Genomic DNA, 18,752 nt, shown 5'->3' with positions numbered 1-18,752 from the left:
ATTTAAAAACTGCAACATGTATAATTGCTACTTTAGACAATCTCTCAAACTGCACTTTGTTGCACACTAAACTTCAGTCTTCATTGTGGCTTCTTTCTGAAAAACTGTGTGAAAGGACAACAGAACTGTCACCAAAAGGCAATATAGCAATTAAGGAAACTTAGCTAGAAGGACTCTCTTTAATAAGGAAATGAGTAATTAAAAAGGCTGGATATTTAAGAGCTATTGAAACTCTGAAATGAGTTGGAGGTTTTTGCTTTTTCAAAGACAGGAAAGCAATTTTGACAGAACAAGATGACAGCTCACCCTGGGCAAACTAGCTGAAGTGTTTGCAAAAAATGGAGTTAGTTTTTAAAGTGGATTTTACCACTAGATGGCCCTGTTATTACAGGAACACCTTTAGGCTGTTAGAAGGCTATGAACCAAGGATGGGAAGAAAGCATGGGCAGACCTCAGTGACAAAGATTAATCCTTCCTTCCCTTAGACCTTAAAAGCTTCCCTCACCCACTAATTTATCTGAAGCTACATTGGGAACTTGGATTTAGGTGAGGGAATAGAAAATTAAAAACAATTTATATTCGAATTTGAAAGTGCAAATTACTTAGTACGTGGATCATTATAGGAGTGTAAATAGTAGAGAACTTTCAAGGAAGGGAGAGATTCAGCATCCTAGAGCTGGTTTGAGATTTCATGGGAGGAATGAGTAAAAGACCAAGGAACGGAACGTCTTTGGAGTTGAGTATGTCTCACTGCCTAAGCAGTTGGTGATGGAGATCAAGGGACTGAAGTCTGTTCAATACAAAATAGAAACAGCACTAAAGGCCTTTCATTGTGGAAAGACAGCGATTAACACATCTTTGTCCCATAACCAGAGATCAAAGTGCAGGTTTTAGCACTTCCTGTTAAGCTACAAGTGCTGAACCTTAACCATGCTGAAAAGCTAATGTGATGTTGAGTGATTTGCTATCCCAGGTGGGCCCTAATGAGAACCTGCCCGTGATGTGTGACTCGGTGACAGAGCTGGAGCAGTGTCTCCCTGAAGGAGCAGTGCTCATTGCTCAGAGGAACACCTCACTAGCTATTGTGCACCCTGGTGGTCCAGCTCTCGTGGGATAGTAAAAAATGGAACCTGTAACTCCTGAAAATTTGGATTCTTAAGTGTAAGTAGTAATCACTAATACTTATTTTGATACACTTAACAGTGACAAATAGTCATATTGGACTGGCATGTTTGCTGCTCAGCTCTGCTCCAGGTCTTAATTACACGCATACAATTGTGCGGTTTTGTTGTTTGTTTTTTTTTCCTTCTTCCTTCTGTAGGTTTATTTGGAAAGGCTGTTAACCTATGCAGAGATTGACATATGCCCTAGTAACTGGAAGAGGATAGTCCTAGGAGCTATTCTGCTGGCTTCTAAAGTCTGGGATGATCAAGCTGTGTGGAATGTGGATTATTGCCAAATACTGAAGGACATTACTGTTGAGGACATGTAAGTTGCAAGGTTTGGGTAATCTACAGCGGTGGGGTGTTTGGGATTTTTTTTGTGTGATTTTTTTCATTTGTTTGTGGGTTTTTTAAACAGCAATTTTTGTGATCATGCTGAAAAAACCACCTCTCCGTTGCTATGCTGTATGTATATAGTGTATATTTGGTGTCTGGCCTCATTCCCTTTTTTACCTCAAGAAACTTTGGATAATTACCCTACTTTGAGACAAATCTGTATTAATAGTTTCAGTGACTTGCATGAGCGACTTCAAAGTTAGTTTTCTTTACGTTCTTTCTCTCAGTGACGAGCCATGGAACTAAACTGCCCAATTTATAGTCTCATCAGAAGGTTTTTTAAGAAGGAAACAAAGTGAACTAAATTTGTCCCCCTGCCTTTTCTGTTTTAGAATTTGAAGAAGTGCAAGGTAAATCATAATTTGTGACTTTCATGTCTGCTTGTGTATCCAGCTAAGGCCTAAACATCTCAAGGTCTGAATTCCTAGTGCTGCTGCTGGCAGGCAGGTGTTGTTTGTGTGGGTAGCTATGGTTGCCTGTGTTACACACAGCTACTGCTTATCCTCTCTGGGTGGGTTCTTAGACGTGCCTACAGGGCTGAAAACAAAGTCCTCAGTCTTATTACTGCTTGTTTTTGTAAGGCTGTTCCTTGGATGTATTTTTGTCTTAGATGTCAATTTCAGTTTTTCAGAAATTTTGAATCTGCTGTCTTTTCTTGCTGCACTCAGCTTTAAGCCAGATTTTGCAGTATGGGAAGATGTTCATCCTCATGGCTCCAGGCTCATACTATGGGCTGAAAGTGTGTTTATGTGGACTGTGGTTGGCCATTAGGTTTTCTGTTAAATTCCTTCTCACAAAGTTCTATCTCAGAGCTTTGAAACATCAGCATTATTGTTTTAATTCTATGTGCCAGCTTGTTCTCCTATTTCTCTTATCACAGTGGTAGAAATGATACAAGGCCAGCTTATTGCACCAGACTTTCTGGCCTTGCTTTCATGACATGCTTTGGGTGGGTTTGAGTCTAATCCCAGTGCTGTGCCCTGAGCATGTGTCCAGGCCTATGCAGTGACAGCCAGTTCTAGCACAGGAGCAGACTGAGCTGGCACACAGCACTGGGAGGCTGCCTGTGTGATGGGGCAGTGTTCTTGCCCCAAGCTCTCTTCCCTGGATTCAGCCCAAACTAATGTTTAAAATACAGCAAGTAATTATTCATTTGGGACTCTTTAGGAGGATGAATATCTAGTTTTCGTCCTTTTGTGGGCTGTATTTCTAAAAGTAAGGGAGTTTTCTGCACCAAAACAATTTTTATTATTCAAATTATTTCACATCTCAAGCAGCAACAGCAACCACTGTTACTTGTTTTATACATACCCCTTGCCTGGGAGTTCTTTGTCTCAAAATGCAGGACTGTGCCAGCCCTGCTTTCAGGGAGGCATAATTAGTGATTTTATACAATGTACATCTTCACTCAACCTGGTCCCGAGTGCTCATCTATCTGAGGAACGTACTTGAAGCGTTGCTGCAAATAACTCTGAGATGGCTGAAGTGGGGTCAGCAAAGCCAGGAGTGCTGGAGTGTACATCTTGCTCTTTTTGATGTCTCCTCTTCTAGCCCTATTTGGGACAAATCAAATTGATAGCACTGAAAATACCTGTAACAAGCAGGATATTTATTCTCTATTGCCGATGCTGGGTCTCCTGAAATTGTCAGTACTTGCATTTTCAAAGCAGTGATAGTGGTAAGGAAAATAGATGGAATTTAGGTATATTTTTTTTCTCCAATTTGAAGATGGGATTTTTGTAATCCCATCTCATTTGAGATGACTTAGACCTTTGAATTTAGATATGGGCAGACACTGTACTACCCCCTCCCAGACAGTGGCACAGGGTGTTCATCCTGGGCTCTGTAACTGGGCAGACTTTACCACTCCTTGGCTAGATAACATCACCATAATGGGGACCTTGGCAAACTGCTTAAAATACTCAGCAAAATTGTCTTAAGTTTATAAGTCTACTTTCAGTTCATGGTTTGTACTATAGTTAATTGTCAGTCTTAGTAGTTGCAGTATTTTTTAAACCAGTCAGTTGATGGTGAGTATTAGCTATTCCAAATACAAGAGTTAGTAAGAGAAAAACATTGACAAAGGATTTCAGTCACAGTTGCATTCTAATGTTGGAGATGGCTGGTGATGCTGCCTAAAAATCCACCCAAAATCCCAGCAGCTCCCCAGCTAAAGATCGTTTGGCAGGAGTCTTCCAGGTATGGCTCCCTGGGTGGGCCATTCCTGTGCAGGAACAGCCTATCTACAAGACTGGTGGCAAGCTTTGTTTGTGAACTCCTGTGAATTTTCCTCTTGGCTCTCTGTATCTAGAATGACTCACTAACCTGACAGACACTCTTGTTGAACCATTGCAAGCCAGGCACGGGGGCTGCACCACTCTGGAACTGGCAAAAGTTTCTTACCTGATTTAGTTCACCCAGTTTGCAAGTGTGTGTGTGTGTGTGCTCACAAGCCAGGCACCCCTTCTGAAGGCAGCGTAGGTGCACCTCCTCCCCACCAAACTCTCTCCCCACTGCTCAGAGTTGTGCTGGCAGCCCCCCTCACAGCTTTGTTAGAGGAGCTGGGGGCTCTCAGGTTGTGAAGGGATACGAGATCCAGGCCTGGCAACTGCCACATGCGGTCCATTTGCCTTTGCCTCATCCTACTCAACATAGCTGAAGTGTTCATCTTACTTTTTCTATCACAAGCCCTTTTCTATTTGACCAAGGCAAAGGTGGGGTTTTTTAATGAAAGACGTTTTTCTTTTGGGTTTTGGGAGATGGGTCTTTTGGTTTGTTTTACTTATTTCTGATGGGAAAAAATCAAAAGAAATTCAGTTGATATTTGGAAGTCATCCTTTGTCGGAACTTGCTTGCTTTGATGAGAGCGAATCCATAATTGCTGAAAAATTAACTGTACAGCTGCTAATCTTGCCATGATTGTTTGTAAGGGGGGACATGCTGTTCATTCTTTAGGCTACATATATTTGTAAAAAAGGCACAGAAAAAACATGGGCATTATCCTTTCCCAGGTTTTAAACCACTGTTAATAGACTTGTTAATCCAATGAAGAATTGTATTTTTACAGAATTAAAATGTATTAGCCTAGTGAGTACAAAAGGGGCAGTGAAGAGCATTTACTCACAGGGTAAATCAAGCTCTGATCAGCTGATCATCAAAACATTATCTGATTTACATCTCTATAGGCTTATGGCCATATGAACAGGAAATTAATTTTGGCACTAGGTTCAATGATACTTAAGTCTGCTATGCTAGAAAGAAGCACAAAGCTGCTATTCATATTGAGACCCACCACCCAATACAGGACAACACAGATGATTCCTTGATTTATTTGCTGCCACGCTGATAGGTAAAGCATCCATTTTAAAAGCTCCCAAAAAAGCAGTAACAACCTGACTCTGACTTGGTGCAACTCATCTTCTGATGTATTCACAGTTGGCCTATACAGCTGCTAAATTCTGTTGGAACAGATCTGCTACCTGTGCAGACTGTTGTTGAGTTGTTGAACTGAACTGCTTGGTTTGGGTACCACCAGTTTCTTTTTAGGTTAATCTGTAAAACATTGTTTTTCCTCTGTAGAATATCTCTGGTTTAGCTGACCACAGTACAGTAGCTGAAGCAGCTTTTTTCGTGTCATGGCACTCTCCACGCTTTCCTCCAAGTATTTTGCCCAGTGAAAACAGACAAGAGAGTAAAAACTGGACAGTGCCCTTTGACATAGTACTTTGTTATCCTGCCTAATGCTATTGAGGAGAAAATTCCTTCTCCCACCTAATGCTGCTTATTTATTTATTTATTGGAGATGAATCCATGTTGCTTCAAGAGGCTTTTTTCTGTGAGATAATAGCAGCAGCTCTTCATAGATCCATTTGTTGCCGTGGTGATCTGCCTACTCCTTTTGTTAGTCCGCCTCTACTTCAATAAACCCCCTTCCTGTTATCAGCCTGGTGAAAATGTCTGCAAGTTCTTCAGAGCTAATAAACAGCATACATCATTCCTTTCATCTGATCACTATAGTGTGGGGCCGTATGAGAGTGAGAATGGCGCATGAATTGTACAGCTGCACTAATGGAACTCCGAAGAATGAACCTCCCCGCTCAGCCGAGAGAGTGCACGACAGGGCACTGCCTTCCTCTCCGAGCCGGAGGTGCCAGGACTCAAAAGCTGCACCTTGTTTTGAGCACCAGGGAATGACCTGCCTCTCGAAACTAATAATGCAGAGCTCTCGGTGACCTGTTTCAAAGTTGCTGGTTTTAAAACAAGCTTGAGGTCTCTTCAGTGTTTTCAGCCAGCTAAAACAATCTTTTTTTCCTTTGTCTTCTGTCCCTTGCGCCTCCTAGGAACGAGATGGAAAGACACTTCTTGGAGCTACTGCAGTTTAATATCAATGTTCCTGCCAGTGTTTACGCCAAATACTACTTTGATCTTCGCTCCCTAGCAGATGACAATAACCTGAGCTTTCTGCTGGAGCCTCTCAGTAAAGAGAGAGCACAGAAGCTGGAGGTAAATGGTCTGAGAGTGGCTGAGCAGGGGACTCTGTCTGTATGAGTAGTAAGAGCATCTGTTGCTAATCACGTTAAGTGGCGGTTAGAAAAACTAAAAAGCTTTTAGATTAGTGTATTACAGGGTAATTTAACCTCTTTATAAATACAGTTAGCACTTCTAAAACCATGCCTAAGCTAAGCAAGTATTCTGAAGAAAGGAAGGGTTTTGGAAGAGATTACAGAAGTCTAGCAGATTGCAAAATAAAATGGATGTTATTTTGGGTGTAGTTCAGCTTAAGTTCTAGGCTACTTAAGATTGAAAGGATTAGTGTCATATGTAATGGATTGTCTCTCCTTCCCTGGTCACAGTCTGTATTCCAAGCACCTAGAGACAGTCACACTCACACCCTTCTAAATACTGCCAGCTGAAGGTTTCCCACTGCATCCCACTGCACAGCTGCTTTTAGATTTAGAGGGAGCACTCTTACTGCTCTTATGGTTTAATAAACAATTTGTCTGGGGACAGCTGCAGAAATAAATTGTGGATTCCTACCTTTCCAGAGAAATGTTGCTTTAAGATAAACTTCTGGAACAGCCCCTTCTTGGGAATCCTTCAGAATGCCCAGAGGAGTGTAAATGCAGATTACTGTCCCTTTCTGCTCGATGGGAAGGGCTGTCCTTGTGGGGAGGCCCTGCAGCCTTCTTGGCATGACGGCTCATTTTAAAAAGCTTTAACTTTTGCGGAGTCAGTCTTCCGAGTTGCTGGAGATATTTAAGACATTTTGAAAATACATAAATTACCTGGGTTCCCAGGGAAATTTCTTGTTGGATCAATGCAACCTTTCATCTGTCCAGGTTTAACTGATGACTCTGCATGTTGTTTTGTTGACCTTTCAACAAAAGCATTACCACAGGCCCTGTGTACACTGATACCATAGTCCCTTTCAGAGAGGGGTGTGCTGCGGTATTCCTGGCTTACATTGTTCTGTCGTCCACCCCCAATAATTCTGCCACGGGCTAGGGATTTTATGTGTCCCATAAGTGCCTGAACTTCTGGAGTAAGTATGATCCCTCCTGGTCCTTTGGAATGATAAGTATGATATGCCTATGAATTCCTCTATTTAAAGTTAAGCAATGCAGCTCTTCTGCTTTGTCTCACCATTGTTACTTGCACTTTAAGCTAACACTGTCACTAAGTGTAAATGTGGTTGTAGGGCAGTTCATAGTCCATAGGAAATTGTTTACTGAACTGCTCAGTGCCAGGGCATAAGTGGATGATTTACAGATTGTGAGCCTGTTTTTTTTCTTCTTAGTATTTGGGGGCTTGGGATTTAAAACCAGATTAATTTTCAGTACAGTATGTAATTTGCTATCATGCACTTACTAATGCATGTCTATTGGACATTTTGGGGTTTAATTCTAAAATGGGATAAATATTTAAACCATTTGCTAAAATTTTTAGTTCTACCTTTCTGTTAGAAGCACATAAGCAGCTGATAGGAGCCTGTGTAAAGCAGTGAATTAGTGAATTCCAGAAACTGAAAACTGATTTACACCATATGGGCAACTGGGTCTAAATATGTCAACACAGGTTGCTGTGTGATTGATGTGCTAGCATTAAAGCAGGATGGAGAGTCTGTCTGGTTTTGCACCAGGAGCTCATGCCGCCAGTGTCTCAAAGAATGCCACTCTTGAGCCAAATGCATGCCTCCAGAAGGTCGGCAGATATAAATGTAAATAATTATTTTAAAATACACTTAGAACTTTATTCATGCTCAGAGTGCTTTTCACCTTTTGAACTTGCAGAACATTGGGCTGTGCTGAATGGGTGCTGCCTTAAAGGGAAGGTGTAGGCTTGTAGCTGATCACAGGACTCTGAAAGTTCATCTGGTAATAGGTGGTAAATTATTAATGGAAGTAAATGTTCAGGACTGAAATTCAGTTCGACTTTTTTATTACAGGTATTCTTATTAATTTACATTGATAATGCCTGAAGGCTCCAATCAGAAATAGGCCTTGCAGGGGAGGGGACACAGTATTTTCTGACAATTGTGTTACTAGGATTTAAATAATTAGTCTTGTAACTAGAATAACTAGATAAGCAGGGCAGAGGCAAGCCAATAAATGGATGAAAACAGTTCAACACTAGATTATTATAGCAATTAAATATTAGCACATGTAGACAAAGTACCATGGCTGCCCTCCCTTCTCAGATCATGGGGGTGATCCTGGTAAGAATATGTTGGGAGTGAGGGTGTAGAGAAGGTAAAGGCAAAACAGACACCCTAGTAGAACTTCATTTCCTCAGCTTGCTTGCCCTGAGTGGCCAAGGGTAAGATGCCCAAGGAAGTGCAGAAACCTTTTCAGTTTGAACCTTTTCTCTCAGAGAAATGCCCGTGTGCATTTCTGCACTGTTAAAATAAAATTTTTGTGCTGCTGCGTGCACCACACCCAGCTACTAGGGGTGATTTTCAACATGACTTCCACAAACTTAAAAAGTCTGAAATGGATCCAAGTTTTTCATTAGATAGTGAGACTAGTAAAATGAAGAAGATACTTGGATATGGAAACCACACACCTTCTTTAGGTCTACCTTTCTGATGGCTGGGGTTCATGTTAACCTGGGGCAGAGCCCAATGCTATTTTCCCTCCAGAGTAGTTCTTATTTACTGTCATTCTGGGTAAAAAGCCAGCTGTGTCACTGCTGCAGAGCACCTGTGCTGTAGGTATTTTACACTTGTAACACCTCCCTTGGAGCACTCAGACTTTACTAATGCGGACTTCTCATTTGTGTCTGTCTGTGGTACCCAGGCAATCTCCCGACTGTGTGAAGACAAATACAAAGACTTGTCAAAAGCTGCTATGAGACGATCTTTCAGTGCTGATAACTTAGTTGGTATCCGCCGTTCTAATGCCATCCTCTCCTGAGGAGAGAGCAAGGTGCAGCACCATGAACCAGCATCCATAGAACCGGAGGAATCCACCACTCCATGCACACAAGCCAGCGGTGATGGTGTCTTCCAGCAGGAGGAAGCAAGGAGAGTAAATCAGCCAAGGGAGCCCAGAGCTTGAGGAACATACTTGGTGCAAAAGACAAGACCTTTGTCAAATCAACTCCCTCCTCCTTCTAATGTATCCAGAGGTGCAAAAACAAACTTATCTCCTTCTCTCCCCCACAGATGTTTGCTTACTATGTAGGCCTATAGCTGTGAACTCTTGAGGTTTTTAATAATAAGTAGTTTTAAATTTTAGAATTTAAACACTAACCACATGACTATAGTTACAATGTTCTTCCCTCCTCTCCCCTGTCATCCAGAGTCTCACTGCATTTGTATTTCAGGTCAATGCAGTGTTAACAAAAACAACGTATGGGACTCTTAAAGTATAAAGCCACTCTGGAGCTGAAAACAGTAGTATAGACACGTGTTGATGGCTTTTCCCTGGTTTGGCTACTAAAAGCTGCTACTATTGGTGATGTGTTCATACCAAGAAGCTGCCCAGCAGGAAGGAATTCCATCTCTGCACCCACAACTTCACTCCAGTAAAGATTGTCAAAAGACTTTGAATGTTTTGATGGGGGGCAGATACGGTTTTATGTATTGTTAAAATGTATAGGGTCCATGCTGCATTTCTTGTGAATTATGGTGCTTCTCTCATTTTCTAATACTTATATTGCTCTGGAAGAGATGTAATCTGTGTATTTTTCTGAGGCATTGAATGAAAAAGTTGGTCTGGAAACATCATCACCATCCCAAACAGTGTAGCAATCCAGTGGTGAATGGCGTGTGTGCAGCACTGCTTCTCTGAGTTCTACTGCAGATCTCTTGTGCTATATACAGTGAGTTCCTAAAGCTGATATTGTGCATCCATCTGGCTCTCCTTGGGTTTCAGTTCCCTGGGAGGAAGTTATATTCATAATGAGACAATAATGAGTTTGAGAATCCTGGACTACCTATCAAGGTAGATGGAAAAATATTGTGTTCAACTGAGAATTATCAAAAAGCTTTCTATAAACTTTTTTTTTTTTCCCCCCCAAAGTGAATTTTATCTTGTGCAACTGCTCTAGAGGCTTGGGGTTTGCTCTTTCTGAGACTTGGGAACAGAGCTTACTTTCAAGCTCTGAAACTGAACTCTAAACAGGATAAGTATTATTAGACTCTTCCTGTTACAGGTCTTCGTAGTATCTTCCCTTCTTGGATCCAAATAGGTTCTAGGCTGTGCGTCCTAGGAGCAGCTCTCCCTCCGAATGACACGGGTTTTGTGCACTTCCTCTTACAGCCAAGGCCCAGAAACTCACACTGAACAAGTCCATCTGCCTTTGGGAGTGGGGCTGTGTGAGTGCCATCATCAGTGTGGCTGCACTCAGCTGTTCAGTGATGCATACAGCCTTTTGCAGTATGCAAATGTGCCAGCCCCTGGCTCCCAAACCCACCGAACTTGGCACTTCAGGTATTGATCACAATTCAATATTGAAAATAACACTACATCTTCAGGTGGTTTTCCTTTCTCATGTTTGTATTAAAAGAAAAGCTAATAAACTCTATTTTAATTAAAGTTAAAGGTGAAGGGTGTGTTCTGTACAGTTGTTGGATTCCCCTGCCCCTCAAGAAAGGAAAAAAAGAGAAACCCCAGTGGTGTGTGTTACGGCTTCGCCATTCCCCACACCAGCCTATCACCTTCATTTGGTCCCAGGGAGCTGGCACTGTCTGGGAGCAGGCAGCAGAGTCCTGGGAGGGGTGCAGCCCTGCATGGCTGCCCAGATCTTCCCACATGGTCTTTGGATTTAGAACTTGACTCGGGCTGCTCAAATAAACCATTCACTGACAGTTTCTTTGCACTTTAATGGCCTTTAAGTAGGGCCAGTCTCTCTGGAGGCCATTTGATGATTTTTAAGTCCTCCCTTGAGGAGCACTAAATTGGAAGCTACAAGTGACCAGCTCCTGGATTGACTTGTGACCTAATTGCTAAGGAGCTCTGCTTCCCTCAGCACCTCCAGGTGCCTTCAGCTGTGTGGGATTGGTCTGGTGCACTTTGCTGTGGGGCTGCTCCAAAAGCAGCCACTCACTGTGAGCTGCTCAGCAGAGACTGGGGCACTCATTTCCCTTTTTTGCCAGATGAGATGGAGACTCTTCCTGCTGATCTGGATGGCAGGTGACTGACAACTCAAGCTGAGGGCTACTTCTGCAATACATCCTGCAGGAGACAGCTGCTATGAACCTGATTTTGCTTTGAATATTACCTGGCTTTAGTTTTACTGTAGCCCAGAGCACATTAGCAATGGGATTTTGATCTGTTCACCAGATACTAAGCAGGCCTGAACTACAACTCAGCTTCTTAAGAGGGAAAAAATAGCAATTCCATTTACCATTCTGGTACCCCTAAAAGAGTTAGATTCTGGAAAACACAGCTATTGTGTTTCTCAGCTAAACAATTAAAGGTAAGCCATACAGCTCCCTTTTGAAGTGCTGGGCAGTAATAGTGTTTCAGAAGGAATTGCATTTATGTGGTTCTGCTGAACTGTGAAGGGGGAATACCCTCCAATATGCACTAACCTAGATGCTGGAAACACTTTTCTCAAAGAGGCAAAAGAAAAATGCAATCATGGTCAGAATACTGGAATTACAGAGACTGTTACCTACCTCTGCTCCCAGGGAAGAGCAACTGGCTATGTACCTTGGTTTTTTTAATCCAACAGCTGAGTAATATTTAATCTATGTTGAGGTGACTGCTGCCTGCTTTCAGTTCCAGGGTAGCACTCCCCATCTGGCAGTAAATGCTGTTTGCAGAGACAGTAGCTGTCTTATGGCCCGGCAAGAGTAATGTGAGCAGCAGCCAGACTAGCAGGAGCAGCATGTGTTCGCAGGCAGCAGGGGCAGGAAGCCATGGAGCTGTTTGTGGGCTACATGATGCCCCCGGGCTCCAGCAGCCCCTTCCCTTTGTGTACAGGGACTGTGTATTTTGTTTCCAAGGGAATTTTATGAGAACTACTTCAGTTTGGGTTTGGCAGTTAAGAGGACAGGCACTTGAGGGATGGAATAAATGTCAAGACCATTGCTCCTGGGTAAGAGTATAGGTGTCAAGCATACCCTGAGCAAGCAGAAGAGGACAGAAGAGCCATTGAGGTGAGAGCTTGCACAGGAGGTTGGCAGGAGCACTCAGGGCAGGGTGAACTGCTCCGTTTAGAGCTCAGCACTGGGCAGGCTGCAGCCCCCATCCTGTCCTGGGATTTCCCACAGCACAGCAGTGCAGGACAATGACACAGAACTGGCGTTCCATATTGTTACCTGGGAAAACTACACTTGCACCAAATAAGCTGTTTGCCAACATAAAGTGAATTACAGGGTGCTGCCAAAGTGACTGTAGAGCCCTTACTAACACCCACCCCCCAAAGGACTGGCAGAACAGCACTTAATGGCAGAACATGGGCCTGTTTGTCTTAGGATTAGGAAAGTCTCAGGCTGCCTTCACAGACAAGGCATGTTCTAGGTGAAATAACCACTTTGGCTTCTGATGTATGATATTAAAACCTATTTGAAGAACCACATGGTCCCCATGCCATCAGACATTGTCATTCCCCATGCCACCCAGTTTGAAATTGTGCTGCATTTACACCGTTCAGCCCCAGGGAAGCCGGTGACTGCCTCGAGGGTGGCTTGAGCTGGCCAAGTGGAACCTGGAGAGCACAGGAGAGACACAGCAGCACAAGCACTGGGCTGGCCGTGCGGGATCACGTATGTGCTCACAGGGACAGAGTCCTGCAGCTGATTCACACAGCTGCCTGCAGGAAAAGCCCTTCCCTTGCTCGGAAACCGTGGCTTGAGGTAGGCGGTGCATGGCAGTGCTGCCAAACTCCTGTTTACTGAGGAGCTGGGGACACAACAGCTTCCTGGCAGGCAAGAATGACAACAAGGCTGCCAGCAAGGTGCTGGAGTTACTTCCGGGAGCAGGCAGTGAGTGTCCACAGCTCCTTGGGAAGAACCTGATGCTGAAATGGTTCATGTCCCCTCCACGCCCCAAAACTGCTGCCCCTCAAGCGACAGGATCAGCCCAAATGGTGTGTTTTGCCCGTACTTGAGCATGGGGGGGCAGATCCCTGCAGAACCAGGTGAGTCAGGCTGTGGGACTGTCAGGTTCAGTACTGGGTGCTGGAATGCTGCTTCCAGGTAAGAGATCCTATCTAGTGGGACCTGGTGTATGCCTACACACCTAACTAGATAGCAGAGTCCTGCACCATTAGTCACCACGGAGCCAGCCTTAACCCCTTACTGTCCCTCCTCAAGTGCTTCTCGCAACAGGAGAGGTCGCACAGCAGATGGCAACACGGCCACCCAAATGGGCCAGCGTGCTGCATCCCGCTTGGCTCTGAGCTGTCATCTCCTTGGCCTTAGGAGTATCAAAGGGCACCTCTTCAGGGCCTGATCTCAGCGCAGGGCGAGGGACACGTACTGTGCAAACTGCAGAACGCCAATAAAAGTTGATAGTTAACCCTCTTTTAGCAGCGAGGCGTGACCTTGGCCCATCAGGGGAATGCCCTGTCAGCGAGGTCATGGGCACAGCTAGCACAGCTGCCCCCAAGCACGGAACCCGGCTCTGGGCAGAGCCTGGCTGCACCACCCAGCCTGGGCACGCCGGTGCTGAGGGCACGGATGTGTGGCATCCTCCGTGCCAAGGGCAGCTCTGCGTGGGGTTCGTGCACATGGAACATGCTATTCCTGTGCTACACAAGTGCAGTTGCCTCACCAGTTCCCCACAATCCCCAGGGATAAAGAGCCCTGCATGGCCCTACAGCACATACCTCCCCGTCCCCCTGACAGGTAAGTTTTTAAGGTAATAAATACTCTAACAGAAGCAGAAGTAAAGAAAACAACACACACTATTTTTTATCCTCATAAATAACTAATCTTGATACTTCTCTTTGAATAAAATCTCTTAAGCTTTTCACAAAATATAGTACAGTTATTTAAGCAACATTGAACAGCATGGGTAACGGAACAGGCAAAACCCAACATGTAAATTGGCTACAGCAGACAGGGCACACGGAAACAGCTCCTTCCCCCTCCTGCCACTTGTTGCTGAGAAGCCAGGCTCAAACACGAGTTGATTGTATTACCCTACCGTTAGATCAAAGCTGAAAACACTCTTGCATTTTTCAATAGGCGACAGTTTGTAGCTAATCTTGGATTTCTTTACACAGTCAGTTGCACTTTGGAAAAAACAAAAACAGCAAAATACCACCTTTGACATGGTTTTGTTCATTGTATTGCATGATGTGTGTTTAGCTGTATCTACAAAAGGCACTATAGAGAGAGAGGAGTCCAGGAAGGTGTGGACTGGAGCAGGTTGGAATCATTTAATGCCCTGGATCACAATACAAGACTACCCACAGCGTCTCTGCACCTGACCCGCCTCACTGCTGAGAACACACCTGTCCCTAACCTGTATCAAAGGTCACTACGGCTTCTGTGTGTACAAATTAGGCTATAATACAACTATTTACAGTTTGTAACACAATATGGTGCAATTATGTCCATAATAAAGAACTCCAGCATTCTGGAGGGGGTGAGCCCTATTGCAAGAGTTGCGGATGGGTGCGGCTGAACAGTCCCTGGTGAGCCCTCCGTCCTTGCACCTCTGTATCCAGGACACCCCAGAGACACTCATGCAGCACCTTTATCTGGAGATGTGCCACTTGAGTGTTCCCTCACTTCCCAGGCTTTGGTTTTAAAATTAGGTGGAAACCTTTTGGAAGTGGTCCAAAGGTGTTGAGAACAACCTCAGATCCTTGCAGTCCTGCAGGAGCAAAGCCAGCAGTTGTTCTCCAGTGCTTGAGCAGCTGGGTCACAGTGCCACGCTTGAAGGAGAGCAAAAAGGACTCCAGTAATGGCTGGGTTTTTACATACATGATCACTGCTTAGGGCAGGGGAAATAAACCATTAAACCCAGGTGCTTTCACAAGTGGCCTGAAGCCAGAGGCAGCCAGCCTCATCCTGTGCCACTGCTGGAGCCCCTTGCCCTGGCTGCATTTAGTGATTTTGACAACAGCCCCCCCCCCCCATTATTCTACTTATTGAAACCCAGCTGTCACCACTGCTTAACGCCAGAAAATGGTTCTGTCAGTGCTCAGCTGCTGTCTGATCCAGGGAAGTGAAAAAGGCTTGGGAAGTTGGAGGAAAAGAAGTACAAGCACTCTGCTAAGTTTTCCTAAATTAACCGCTCTCTTTCAAACCTGGTACCGTCTCTGTCAGAGGCACAGCTTTGAAAAAAGCAGCAACACGTATTGAAGTCGACTGACTGGAAAACCCAGCTGCTGCTCCGGAGAGACAGCCTGCCGCCTGGCTGGGACACCCCCGTGCAGTCACTACTCACCGCAGGGGCGCAGCCACCCTTTTAGGGTTGGCTATGCCACAGCTGGCGGGCAGGGCACCGGGCCTGCCTCCCTCGCCCCAGGTAACCCGCGCGGCACAAGGGAGACGCCAGGAACTCACCCCGTTGCAGAGGCGCGGGACAGCACCGGCCCCTTCCCAGGGCACCTCAGGAGAGCCCCGCTCTCGGTGCCGGAGCCGGCGGTGCCAGGGCTCCCTGCAAACCCCGCGCCGGGACGGCAGCCTCACCACCTTGCGCAGCCCCTCGGCTCGCCGGGGCGAGTGGCTCCATGGGCGGTGGAGCTGGTACCACCCCGCTGAGCCCACCGGAGCCAGCTCCTGCCGGTCCTGAGCCCCTGACTGAAGGGAGCCGGATGTGCTTGCCCAGGGCAGAAGGGACCACAGGGGGGTCACCTGGTCCCCGTCTGCGCTGCAGACAGCTGGGACCCTGTCCCTGCCCGTCCTGAGGGCCGGGTGGCAGATCCTCTCCACGACCCCTCTGTCCTGCACTGTCACCACCACCCGTGAAGCCCCGGCCCGCGCGGCTCCTTCACTCCGGCTCATTGTGCTGCTGCCCGAGCGGGGCCAGCGGCTGCCTCACGCCAAGGGCCCCCAGCCTTCTCCTCCCCAATATGGAGCTGTACCTGGGGGCACTGAGAGCAGTCTCCTGCTCTGCCCAGGGCACCCAGAGAGGCAGCACCCCCTGCCAGCTTTCCCTGATCCCCTCCCACTCTCTGGGCTTCAGTGAGTGGCTCAGTGGCAGTGCCAGCCCCCACCTGGGGTTGGGGGCCACCACTTGCCCTGCCTGCTACAGCTCTGTCTTTCACCCCAGCAAGCACCAGCAAGACCTGCCCAGAGCCTTGTTGTGGGACACAAATCAGTGCTCGAGGGCTACTGCCACCTGATTGGCCCACAGGCAGAAGCATCCCAGGACTGCAACCAGGATGTGGGACCCCAAGTGGGGCATACATGGCAGTGCCAGGCTCCAGGCCTCCCTGTCCCTCTGCCCCCACATAGCTGGCAGCACCTCCCCCTGCCCTGCCTGGGGCTGCAGCTGCTCCATGCCCATGGGCACACACACTCGGTCCCAGGCAGCACCACCATGGTGGGGCTGAGGATGCCAGGGGTGGCCCAGCTGTCACCCCCTCTTCTGTGGCCCAGGGTCTTTGCAACCCTCTCCTCCCTGTGGCTGGGGTCACCGAGGCTCCCTCCGGTCACACATGGGACAGTGGGACCTGCTTGTGGTAGGAGGCCATATTGGGCAGCACCGTCCTGCCCACCAGTGCCGGGCTGGCCTCACCGTACACAGAGGCGCCTGCAGGCTTCCTGCCCCGGCAGCAGCGGGTGGTGAAGCGCCTCCAGGACTCGAGTGTCTTGCCAGACCAGATCCAAACACCGGAGGTGATCCCCACCACAAGGCACATGAAGTACTTGAGCATGAAGACAGCATAGTCAGGCTTGGGGTGGTGAGGGTCCCCCGGGCAGGAGCAGTTCTGTGCCTGCTCCCAGGCCTCCCGGTTGTGCTGCTCGTAGATGTAGCAGGCAATGACAATGGTGGCAGGCACAGTGTAGAGCATGGTGAAGATGCCGATGCGGATCATCAGCTTCTCCAGTTTGTCAGTTTTGGTGCCGCCCTGCTTGATCACGCTGCGGATGCGAAAGAGCGAGACGAAGCCAGCCAGCAGGAAGAGGCTGCCAGTGAAGAGATAAACCACTAATGGTGCCAGCACAAAGCCCCGCAGATTCTCCAGGCTCTGGTTGCCCACATAGCAAACCCCAGCCACCGGGTCACCGTCCACAGAGCTCAGTGCCAGTACCGCAATGGATTTGGCACTGGGGATGAGCCAGGCAGCCAGGTGGAAGTACTGCGAGTAGCTAGCAATGGCCTCATTGCCCCACTTCATGCCAGCTGCCAGGAACCAGGTGAGGGACAGGATGACCCACCAGATGGAGCTGGCCATGCCAAAGAAGTAGAGGAGAAGGAAAACCACGGTGCAGAGAGCAGGGCCTGTAGTTTCATAATGGATGTGGTGGTGCTCCAGGTTGCAAGCCACATTGGCATGCCCTGCCACCAGCCGCACAATGTAGCCCATGGAGACGAAGAGGTAGCAGGCAGAGAGGAAGATGATGGGGCGCTCAGGGTACTTGAAGCGCTCCATGTCAATGAGGAAGGTGGCCACGGTGGTTGAGGTGGAGAGGAAGCAGAGGATGGACCAGAGGCCGATCCAGAAGGTAGCAAAGGTCTTCTCATCCTGGGTGAAGTAGGGCTGGTAGCAGGGGATGGCGCAGTTGAGTACCTTCCCAGTCCTGATGCGGTTGTACAGCGGATGGGACTCCTTGGAGATGGGGATCAGGGGTGCTTTGCACTTGCAAGTCTGACCACAGTCCAGCCCTGAGAGGCGCTGCCCATCGAGTGGCATCAGGTTTTTGGCCATGTCCTTGGCAGGGCGTGTGGGCTTCCCAAAGAAAGGCGGCAGGGTGGTGGCTTCCGTGTGGTTGTATCCCATGCAAAGCACCTCGGTGTCCCCCAGCACCGGCAGGCTGTCGCAGCTCATCCTCTCGGGCCAGGCGAAGCCGTACTGCTGCATGATGGGCGAGCAGCCGGCCTTGGCCCGCTCGCAGACGGAGCGGCAGGGGGGCAGCGGCTTCGTGTAGTCGGACAGGCAGATAGGGGTGTACATGCTGCAGAGGAAGAAGCGCAGGTCCGGGGAGCACTGGATCTCCACCAGCGGCCAGAACTGGTGCACCTCCAGCCCGGCCTCGTCCTGCGTGTCGTGGTTGAACTGGTTGGGCATGTAGGTGAGGTTGTAGCCGATGCCCTTGCACATCGGCACCGTGATCTCCTGGCACACCAGCGCCTTGGAGGCGGCGCGCCCCGCCGCCGGCAGCCCCAGCAGCAGCGGCAGCCCCAGCAGCAGCGGCACCGGCAGCCCCCGGCCGCCCATCGCCGCCGCGCGTCCTACCGCCGCCGCATGTCCCGGGCACCTGCCGCCTCCGCGCCGGGAGCGAGGCCCCGCCGGGAGCGAGAGCGGGACCCAGACCGCCGCCGCCGCCGCCGCCACCTGCGCTCTGGGGCGGGCGGGCGCCCCCGCTCCGCGCCGCGCCCGCGCCCCGCCCCGGGACCGCCCCGGGACCGCCCCCGCCGCTGGCCCCGCCCCGCCGGGGCTCCCCGGGGCCGCCCCCACGCCGGGCACCGAGTGCCGCGGCGGCGAAACTGCCCCAGCCCCCGCCTGCTGGAGGCGGCCCGCCGGCTTCCCGTCCGCCGGCGCTCGGAGACCCCCGGCGGCCCGGGGGCAGGCGGCGAAGTGAGAAGATGACGGTGCTGCCACACCACTGACTGCTCCGCA

At 48.3% G+C, this 18,752-nt stretch overlaps 2 protein-coding genes across 2 annotated transcripts in view; one reads left to right on the top strand and one right to left on the bottom strand.

Moving 5' to 3' along the window:
• CCNYL1 (cyclin Y like 1) overlaps positions 1-10,597 on the top strand; it is a 33,293-nt gene extending 22,696 nt beyond the window's left edge. Inside the window, exons 8-10 of the mRNA XM_048309106.1 lie at positions 1,322-1,488; positions 5,900-6,062; positions 8,855-10,597. Coding sequence (XP_048165063.1) covers positions 1,322-1,488; positions 5,900-6,062; positions 8,855-8,971 — 447 coding nt within the window. The 3' untranslated portion in view covers positions 8,972-10,597. The remainder of the gene's footprint in view (positions 1-1,321; positions 1,489-5,899; positions 6,063-8,854) is intronic.
• FZD5 (frizzled class receptor 5) lies at positions 10,027-18,454 on the bottom strand. Its single transcript, XM_048309104.1, has one exon. It carries the CDS (start codon positions 18,348-18,350, stop codon positions 16,620-16,622), a length of 1,731 nt encoding a protein of 576 aa, XP_048165061.1. The 5' UTR covers positions 18,351-18,454; the 3' UTR covers positions 10,027-16,619.
• Between the last annotated feature and the right edge of the window lie 298 nt (positions 18,455-18,752).

This window comes from Corvus hawaiiensis, chromosome 7 (genome assembly GCF_020740725.1).
Source record: "Corvus hawaiiensis isolate bCorHaw1 chromosome 7, bCorHaw1.pri.cur, whole genome shotgun sequence".
NCBI lineage: Eukaryota > Metazoa > Chordata > Aves > Passeriformes > Corvidae > Corvus > Corvus hawaiiensis.
The sequence above is the reverse complement of the archived record's forward strand: the minus strand, read 5'-3'. Positions and strand labels throughout refer to the sequence as shown.

Excerpts from the sequence above, each read along its gene's own strand:
- FZD5 (XM_048309104.1), bottom strand. The coding sequence starts at position 18,350 with ATGGGCGGCCGGGGGCTGCCGGTGCCGCTGCTGCTGGGGCTGCCGCTG.